The 9,994-nt window shown below is 33.8% G+C and overlaps 1 protein-coding gene across 1 annotated transcript in view; it reads right to left on the reverse strand.

Moving 5' to 3' along the window:
- Nucleotides 1-9,397, reverse strand: part of LOC144979840 (uncharacterized) — a 10,723-nt gene extending 1,326 nt beyond the window's left edge. Inside the window, exons 1-3 of the mRNA XM_078927460.1 lie at nt 9,380-9,397; nt 8,936-8,989; nt 7,999-8,139 (exon numbers count right to left, since the gene is read on the reverse strand). Of these exons, the coding sequence (XP_078783586.1) occupies nt 7,999-8,139; nt 8,936-8,989; nt 9,380-9,397 (213 nt within the window). The remainder of the gene's footprint in view (nt 1-7,998; nt 8,140-8,935; nt 8,990-9,379) is intronic.
- Between the last annotated feature and the right edge of the window lie 597 nt (nt 9,398-9,994).

A 9,994-nucleotide genomic window follows, 5' to 3' on the forward strand; every position in this document is an offset into this window, starting at 1 on the left:
AATAAGAAAAAGTTCATTTGCCAAAATCTCTATTTAGTGCTCACTGGTTTATAAGGTGGGCTCATTTGAATTAGCCCGACCTAGAACTAGAGAGGCCAGACAGCAAACTCGGAGTTCAGCGTCAGGCGACGTGACGATGAGATGACGATGTGGGCGGAGTGGAGTGGTTGGGAAAGGGGGGGGGGGGTGATAAAAAAGAACAGGAGCGTATCCTAGTTTATGCATTACGGGGTGCATGGTGATTCGCAATCTATCAAAAATACATACAAATTGATTTCAGTACGAAGTATCAAGTTTAAGTACTAACTTTTAAAATTATCTAATTTAAATTAGATTATTTCGGACCTGGTAATACAGCTTATAACTTGAAAAAACAGGCTGGTATTTGCCCACCCTGCCCATTATTACCAGCCGTCCCTGTAATAATATATCTTTATTGTCCCCAAAAAAGTGGCAATTTGTCATTTGGTTACACATGTATAACAATACAATATTGACATAGACACACTCACACAAGATGCACACTAGTAACAAAGTAGTTATCGTAAAAATAATAAAAAAAAATAATAATAAAATAAAAAATTTAAAAGAATAAAAAAATTTTAAAAATTATAATAATTGAATATTTAGAAAGGCCCGATCTGACATTTACATGCATCTGTTACCATACTCATCATGCAAAATCCCCCATTTGAATCACGTTTTGATTTTTGTTTTTTTGTTTTTTAAGGGTTTTACGGCGCTTGCAACACATTAAGGTCATATCAGCGCCAGTAAAAAGGAAGAAAAAGGTTTGGTAAAAAGTTCTAGAATTATAATTAAAGCATCAAAGTAAAGGTAAGACAAAGGGGAATTGGTTCAAATAAGAAACAGGTGTAGATTCCAAGAGCACACCATCAAAGTACTTTGTTTGAGATCACCTAAAATTCTCACCATCTTACAATTATTATTATATTCTCGCTATATTACAATTGTTTACCCGACAGAGACGACACTGTAAACAGCGAGGTACTCATTTTACACCTGAACAAGGTGAGAGAATACGAGTAAATTTTTTTTCCAAGGACTCAATTAAGCGCCGCTCAGAGCGGAACTCGAACCCAGTACCTTCCGATCCAAAGGCGAGTGTCATACCACAAGACCACATGCACAGCCGCACAAGAAAGTGATGAGAGATAATAGATACGTATGTATTGAAGGAAGAGAGAGCTTATGGAGTGAGTAAAATCTTGGATATTTATAGAAGGAACCAAATTGCCGTCACTCATCTCTTTGGTATTATTTTTAGAAACCCATTTTTGTGATTAGTTCTCATTACATTATATCAGACTGTAAACGTTCAAGGTTCCATGTAGATTTGTGGGCTCGAGCGTTATATCGGGCAGAACATCCATAGAGGGAACGAAGTTAACGTCACTCAACACGTTGTTATAGCTTTTAGACAGCCATTTTTATAATTAACTTATCACTAGAATATATCAGGCTATAAACGTTCGAAGTTACACAGATTTGTGTGTTAGTATGTTATACCCCGATGGGGATGTCGTGAGTATTTTTCCAATACGCATAACATCAATATATTTGCAAATCAGATTTAATTTTAAAAGCAACGTAAACCACGGAATTTTGTAGACAATAAAGATTTATTATTATTATTATTATTATATTAATTATTATTATTATTATTATTATTATTATTATTATTATTATTATTATTATTATTATTATTATTATTATTATTTATTATTATTATTATTATTATTATTATTATTATTATTATTTATTATTATTATTATATTATTATATTATTATTATTATTATATCATTATTATCATTATTATTATTATTATTATTATTATTATTATTATTATTATTATTATTATTATTATTATTTATTATTATTATTATTATTATTATTATTATTATTTATTATTATTATTATTATTATTATTATTATTATTATTATTATTATTATTATTATTATAATTATTATTATTATTTTATTATTATTATTACTTGCTACTTGCATGTCTGCTTGACATAAAACTTAAAAAAATACTACATAAAGTTCAAATAGAGCAGCGAGGCTGGTCCTTGGTATTGGTCGCAGTGACTCGATGGGTGTCAACCAGTGACATCTATATAATCATAATTATGAAGTCCTAGGTGTCAACAGACTAACTATGGGTGTCAAGACGATGTTGAGGGCATGACACTGGCTACCAGTTAAAGCTCGTATTGAATACGAAATTTCTCTACTTTGTTTTGATGCCATCATTTTTATCGGCGATTTTAATATTCAGTTTGATGTTGATCAGAATAGTCTCGTTAAAATTATAAAAAATATGCTGAATGAACATGGCCTGACTCAGTTCTCCAACTCAAAGATTGGGGCACATCTTGGACTGTTCATCATTGATACACCCTCGCTTGTTGAATCAATTAAAAATATCAAAAAAGAAATTTCAGACCACAATCTGATTCTGGCAACTCTCAAATGCATCAAAGAGAAAGCAAAGAAAGTCAAGATAGTGTCTAGGGATACTAAAAGAATAGACATTAGTTCCTTCAAAAACAATCTGTCAGAGGAACTAGGAAGAATGGATATACCATCAGCACAGAAAACGGACGAGGTACTGCGCAACGTCATCGACAGGCATGCGCCAAAGGCAACTAGAATAATAAATTCCAGGAAACCGTCTCCGTGCTTTAACCAGAGTGAAAAAACTGCCAAAAGGGAAAAAAGGAATGCAGAGGCATCGTGGAGAAAATCGGGCCTTGAGATTGACCGGCTGATATATATAGCAAAAAAGCATAAGTATAAAACCACCTGCAAAAAAGCAAAAAGAAACTATTATAACACGAAACTGTCATCAGTGAGGGACACTAAGGAATTTTTCTCTGTTTCAAAGGAACTTTTAGGGGAAGAAAAGGGCATGTGTCTACCCACTAATATCCCGGTAGAAAAGCAGCCGGATGCATTTTCAGATTTCTTTTCGGGAAAAATATCGAAAATTCGGAACAATTTGGACCTCGTGCAAAATGAAGATATAAATTTCCACCCTTTTTCGGGTTCACAGGGATTCTCTTGTTTTAAAGAAACAACTGAAGAAGAGATTTCTAAAATAATTTTTTCATCTTCCTCGAAGTCATGTGATTTAGATCCTTTACCAACTAATATTTTGAAATTATGTCTTCCTGAATTGATACCTTGCATAACTTATATTATAAATCAGTCACTTATCTCAGGACAAGTCCCAGATATCTATAAACATGCAATTGTAAAAGCCTCTCATAAAAAAGCAAAATCTCGATGTAAATGACCTTAGTAACTACCGTCCCGTCTCAAATCTGCCATTTCTTTCTAAAATCCTAGAAAAAGTTGTACTTAGACGTCTTTCACAACATCTCCATGAAAACAATCTATGGGAAAAATTTCAGTCAGCTTATCGTTCTTACCACAGCACAGAAACTGCTCTGTGCTGTGTTGCGAGTGATTTGCTTGATGTTTTAGATAAAGGTTCTGTTTCTCGTCTGACATTGTTAGACCTTTCGGCGGCGTTTGATACTATTGATCACGGTATTCTCATGAAACGACTTAATATAACTTTTGGCTTGTCTGGGACTGTCTTGCAGTGGTTTGAATCTTATTTATATGGCAGAAAGCAACAGGTTATGATTTTAGATAAACTTTCTCGTCAACATACATTGCCTTTTGGTGTTCCTCAAGGCTCTGTTTTGGGTCCAATTCTTTTTGTTTTGTATACTTCTCCATTATCTAATGTCATCACTGGTCATGGGCTGCGCTATCATCTCTATGCAGATGATACGCAACTTTATGCTACTGATAAAACTAAAAATCTCGGAAATATTGTGAAACGTGTGGAAGAATGTGTGACGGATGTGAAAGAGTGGATGGATGCAAACAAGTTGAAAATGAATGAGTCAAAAACAGAAGTGATGATTGTCGGAAATAGAGGGCAGGTGAAGGTGAATGATGGTCTTGAGGTGTTGATTGGGGGTGAAAAGATCAGAGTTTCAAAGACTGTGAAAAATTTGGGTGTCTATTTTGATTCAGAAATGAGAATGTCAGCTCACATTTCTGCTCTCTGTAAATCTTTATACTTTCAATTGAAGAAAATCAGTTCGATCCGTCAGTATATTGCAATTGGAACATGTAAAACATTGGTTGTTTCCCTCATTTTTTCGAAACTAGATTATTGTAACTCGCTGCTTGTCAACTTGCCTCAGGCTTCTATTAAACAATTACAACTGCTGCAAAACAGTGCAGCAAGATTAGTTTTTGGCAAAAAAAAATTTGATCATGCAACCCTTTGTTGGTATCTCTCCATTGGTTGCCCATTGAAAAGCGCACATATTACAAAGCAGCGTGTCTTGTTTATAAGTGTTTGGCTGGTATAGGACCGGCATATCTCACAGATCACGTGGTCATGTGTAAATTTGAAAATTACACTTTAAGATCATGTAATGACCAAACGAAAATTTCGGAAAAAAGATCAAGAACAAAATTTGGGGATAGATCGTTTGCTTGTTTCGGCCCCAAGATTTGGAATGAACTGCCACGTGGTCTGAGGGAGTGCAAGTCTTTACCTACTTTTAAAAAGAATCTCAAGACACATTTTTACTGTATTTGTTTTTCTTGACTCTATATGAATCCTTGATTTGGCTATGAATTGTTATTGTTGTTATTATTTTTTTTCCACTTAAAATTGATATTTATATTGTAAAGTGCCCAGAGCTTGTGTTTTACACGAGAATGAGCGCTATATAAATGTGTATTATTATTATTATTATTATTTATTATTATTATTATTATATTATTATATTATTATTATTATTATTATTATTATTATTATTATTATTATTATTATTATTATTATCATTCACGAATCCCTGCCTATATTCAAGACTTTATTGTCCCCTACAACCCCACTCGAAATCTCAGGTCCTCAAAATTGTATCACCTTCAAATTCCAAAAACTAATCTTAAACGTCTTGGCGATAGATCCTTCAGTAAAGTAAGCCCTATCACTTGGAATTCACTCCCACTGTCAGTCAGACTTGAAAGCAGCGTTGATAAATTCTCTTTGGGAAGTATTTAAATTAGATAATGCCAGGAATTATTGCAAAGCGCATACCTCCGTGCGTGTATGTGTGAGTAATATAATTTATTTATACACAGTGTGTATATGAATGTGTGTCTGTGTGTGTGTGTGTGTGTGAGTGTGTGTGTAATTGGATGCGCGTCAGCTTTTGTTCGTATGTCCGAACCTGCAGTATGTAATGTTTTTTTTTACTGATGGTCAATGTGAAGCCCTTCGAAGCTTCAGCAAAAGGTATTATTTTTATTTATAAAACAAATCGACAGTGCTCCCGTGGCAGGTTAAGCGGGCACTCCTGTTGGCTTGGGACCCATTGTAAAGCGGTTTGAACACGTCTAGTGGATATTGCTCTATATAAATGCTGTGTTATTATTTTTAAAATAATATTTTTGTAAATTTTGAGTCAGGGAGAGGTAGATGAACAAAAAGGTTTCCTTTTCCTTTAAGTTCTTGATTACCGTAGCATGTATAATGCGTTTCATTCAAAATGAATATTAAATGTCTGATCAGTTCGATCCCCAGTCGAGGTAGATTGATTTTTTGGACATGTTTTTTTCTTGTATTTTCCTTTCTTGCTTTGTCTGGCACCTTTCTTACACACTTGTTCAGATCTTTGTCTTACACCGGTGCCTGTTCCTTAATTTGATGTTTTCAAAAATAAAAATGGAGAAAATCAAATACTATCTTCGTCCTTATCTTCTTGTGTTCAATGTATGTGTTGTTTGAATCAACCGAGGATTCACAGCGTAAAACACGTACCAGTGTGAAGATTACAGGGATTAAAATTGTCCCAATTACCGAGAGCCTCTGTGGTGAAATGGTAGCACGTCTGACAGGTAATCAGAAGGTCTGAGGTTCCATCCCTGTCGAGGTAGACTGTTGTAATAGGGATGTTTTGTTTCTTGTACTTTTCTTTCTTTGTTTGTTTGGCACCTTTAATACACAGTTTTTCAGATCTTTGTCTTACCCCGGTGCCTGTTCCCTAGTCTCTTAATTTGATATCAACCAATGTTTTGTTTTTAAGGGTTTTACAGCACTTGCAACACATTAAGGTCATATCAGCGCCAGTAAAAAGGAAGAAAATGAGATAGTAAAAAGTTCTAGAATTACAATTAAAGCACCCAAGAAAAGGTAAGACAAAGGGGAATTGGTTCGAATAAGAAACAGGTGTAGATTCCAAGAGCACACTATCAAAGTAAGTTCGAGATCACTAAAAGTCTCATCCAGACACTAAGAGGAACACAAATGTTTTACAAATCGTATATACAAAGAAAACATAATACAATGCATAACAGAGAGATGATTTACAAGGAAACAATATCATCTCCCAAAACTAACCATACATTGACTGTTTCCCTCCCAGCTAGAGTATCAGGCCAGGGACCCCACCCAGATATCAACCAATCAACGTGGGTCTATCTCATAGATTTGACTAGATGGCCAACAAGGAGGAATTTCCTGTGGGTCGATCAGCTGTTATTACTGTATCATACTGGAAGTAGCTCTTTTCGTTTGATGAATAGGAAAGACGGCTGTCAATACAATTTTCTTGTCTGGTGAATAGTTGAGCGAGGCACCATCTTTCGCTATTTTCCCTCTCTTCGATTCATTTAAACTTTTTCAACAGATATTTTTCACGGAGTTAATGACTTATATTTACAAAACCATCAAGCTTCGTACATGTTGCATTTATAAATCTAACAATCGGGTTGCGACTGATAGAAGTCGCTGTTTCCATAGATAAGATTAAACGAGGGAAGTGATCATAATTATTTCATGTTAAAATATCAGTATCGCTGCTATATCGTATCGTATTGATGTTGAAAATATATTATAGAGCAGTAAAGTTAGGTGCCCCAAACGTAAACAAAGGTCGAGAAGCACGTGGCAAACCACATGTTCCTGTCTTGACAGCTCACGTTCCAATGTAAATATAGAAAAAAAAATAACCTTTAAAATTTGCGTGTTAGGTGCAAAAGAAACAAATATTATAAATACTCGATCATGCATCAAATAATGTCTAGATATGGAATATTTTATGAACAAAAGGTAAAATTTTCTAAAATTTATCAAAAATTACAGTCATCTATTCTTTTAGACCAGAGCAATTATTGCGCTGTGTGAACAAAACGAGAATTATTCGGAGCTGATTTTCAGAATAATTTAGCCTTATATATTATTTTGCAACTGTTTAGATTTTATGTAAACATATTTTCAATACTGAAAGTGTATTGCCTACAACTCAAACTACAAAATTGGGAGACCTATATTGTGCGTAAATTATTCCGGTCCCTAACGGAAATCACTAGCAACTTGTTATTGTTTACGTTTGGGGCACCTAACTTTACTGTTCTATATCGCCCAACACACCCAACACGAATGTAAATACAAGCAGGAAGTAACTTTAGAACTGTTGACTGTAAACAGCTTGTTTTTATTGGCTATAAAATAAATATTTTATGTTATTTCATAACAAAAAAATGGATAATTTTCATTACAATTATTATTTGGAAAAATTATACATATAAGTTTGAAATGAAACTTAAAACTGACTTGCTAAAAAGTCTGCAGTAAAAGGGGCGCGTCCACCTGTCACATGAATATTTAAATCTAGTTTAAAACTAATTTAGCGATTGTAAGGGAAAATTAGTATGAATTTTATTTTAAAGTTAATCATTATCACTGAGATAAAGATTTATATCATAGCAACTCTTATGATTGCAAAAATCCTCTTTAAAAATTTTTTTATTATATTTTTCTTGGAAGGGGACAAAGGTTAGTTACAGTGAAAATTACTTTTAGAACGGAGTAACAATTCCATAAGTCATTCAACACTTTTGGGGAAAAAAGGCTGAATCAAAAATAATAATCTTACCTTTCCAGAACACAGCATAATAAGGTATACAAGTTCTTTGGGTGGTGGCACACAGTCTTTAGAAACATGAATGGGACCTATGTGTGAAAACAGATCTGCTCTGTACATTTTACCCAAATTCTGCCTTTTCAATCGGAATTCCTGTGTGAAACAAAAGTATTAAAGGGACAAATCAGTTTAAACTAATAAAATGTCAATACTCACCAAAATTAATGAGGAATAATTGAATAAGTGAATATGTTCACTTGGACAACATGGGAGATTCCTGTTATTTAGACATTCTTAATTGGATGTCTAGTGGACAGAATCTCTTGATGCCTCACAGAGGGAATTCTAAGAAAATGAATATTGATATAAAATATTCCTACATGGCAATCCAGGGTGAAAATGTTTAAATATTCAAAATTCTAGGAGTTAAAAAAACAACAACAAAACAAAACCAAAAAAGAAGAAGGAAACAACACAAAACTGTTGTATAAGAACTTTGTGATCATCAAATATTTAAAACTTCAATCACAGCAAAATTTCAGAGTCAAATTTACGACCTCAGAAATTAAGATATTTTCTTCTGAAATCATTGCTCATATGACATTTACCAAACCATCAACTTTCTATAAAAACCCATAATATCAAAATCATTGTGTTTTCAAGGAGTCCTTGAATTTTAGAAGGCCGCGGGAACCCTGCACCAATCAATTAAAATGGCCCTCGGTTTGTCAAAAAGTCTCAAAACTGAATTCCTCTTTGAAATTTTAGCTTTGGGACTTTTGACAAACTGAAGCTCAATTTAATTCATCAATATTTGAAGTCAATTTTCCCCCTAAAAATGTTAAAATGTGGTCTGTCAAGTATCTCAGGAACAGTCTTTTAATCTTATCTTACAAATTACAGGTTAGACTTGCAACGTAACAGACCTTAGCTGCTGGAAATTCCTAACCATTTCATAATTCTCTTCCATCAACCATGTGCCTGCCACAAGTGATTCCGACACCTGCGTAGGAGAAAGAAATAAAAGGCACTACTTTCAGACACACAACATTTATAATTTTAAAATAAAATTATACAGTCTTTGGTTTTGGGGCATTTTTTTGGGGGGTGCAAAATAGAAAATAAATGAAAGCAAACAAAATTTAATTCCTATATCCATGGTTAGGAATATATCGATTGTTGTCAAATGGTAGTACAAAAGAAGCAACAGTCTGTATATTTTTCATAATTAATATCCACTTACAATTTTGTTGATATAGATAATACTAAATGAGATTTGCTGGTTTTTTTAAAGTATTGTTTTGATCAGCCATTAGCAGCCGGACTTTTGTTTTCCAACGATCACCTGTATTTAATAGCTAGGAACTGGCGGTGGGGGAAGTTTCCAGCCAACTTTCAACCCTGTACCCATCACAGACAACAACAACAAGAACAACAAAATTCCAAAGTTCCAGAAAAAAATATGTATAATTTTTAATTGAGCTTTTATATAGAGCAATATCCACGAAATGTGCTCAAAGCGCTTTACAAGGAGTACTTGACCATCAGCAACACGTAACATTTAGAACGAGACCCGAGGCAATATTACAATTTTTTTCAGGACAAACACTGTTAATGGTCAGGTACTCAATTTACGACGTCCTCTAATTATGAGAGAATGTGAGTAAAGAGCCTTTTCCAAGGACTCAACTATGAGCCGAGCGAGGCTCGAACTCAGGACCTTCCAATCCGGAAGCGAGTGTCATACCACTTGACCACATATTCCCAAGATGAAATATTTCTACCCATATTTACATAAATATTCAGCGTAATTAATTCTGACTGTGAATGCACAGAGGCCAACCCACCCAGAAAACAACAACTAAAAAATTGTACTGTATATCTGATGAGAAAAATTCCAAATTTCCAGGGGAAAAAATCTGCATTAAAGAAAAATCTAAGATTTCCATCCTCATTTATATAAAATAATCACATTAAAATATTTCAAATTTGTTGTAGTGTAATTCAA

The sequence above is a fragment of the Berghia stephanieae genome, chromosome 1, assembly GCF_034508935.2.
Source record: "Berghia stephanieae isolate SIO BIC M18660-M18661 chromosome 1, UCSD_Bste_1.3, whole genome shotgun sequence".
Lineage (NCBI taxonomy): Eukaryota > Metazoa > Mollusca > Gastropoda > Nudibranchia > Aeolidiidae > Berghia > Berghia stephanieae.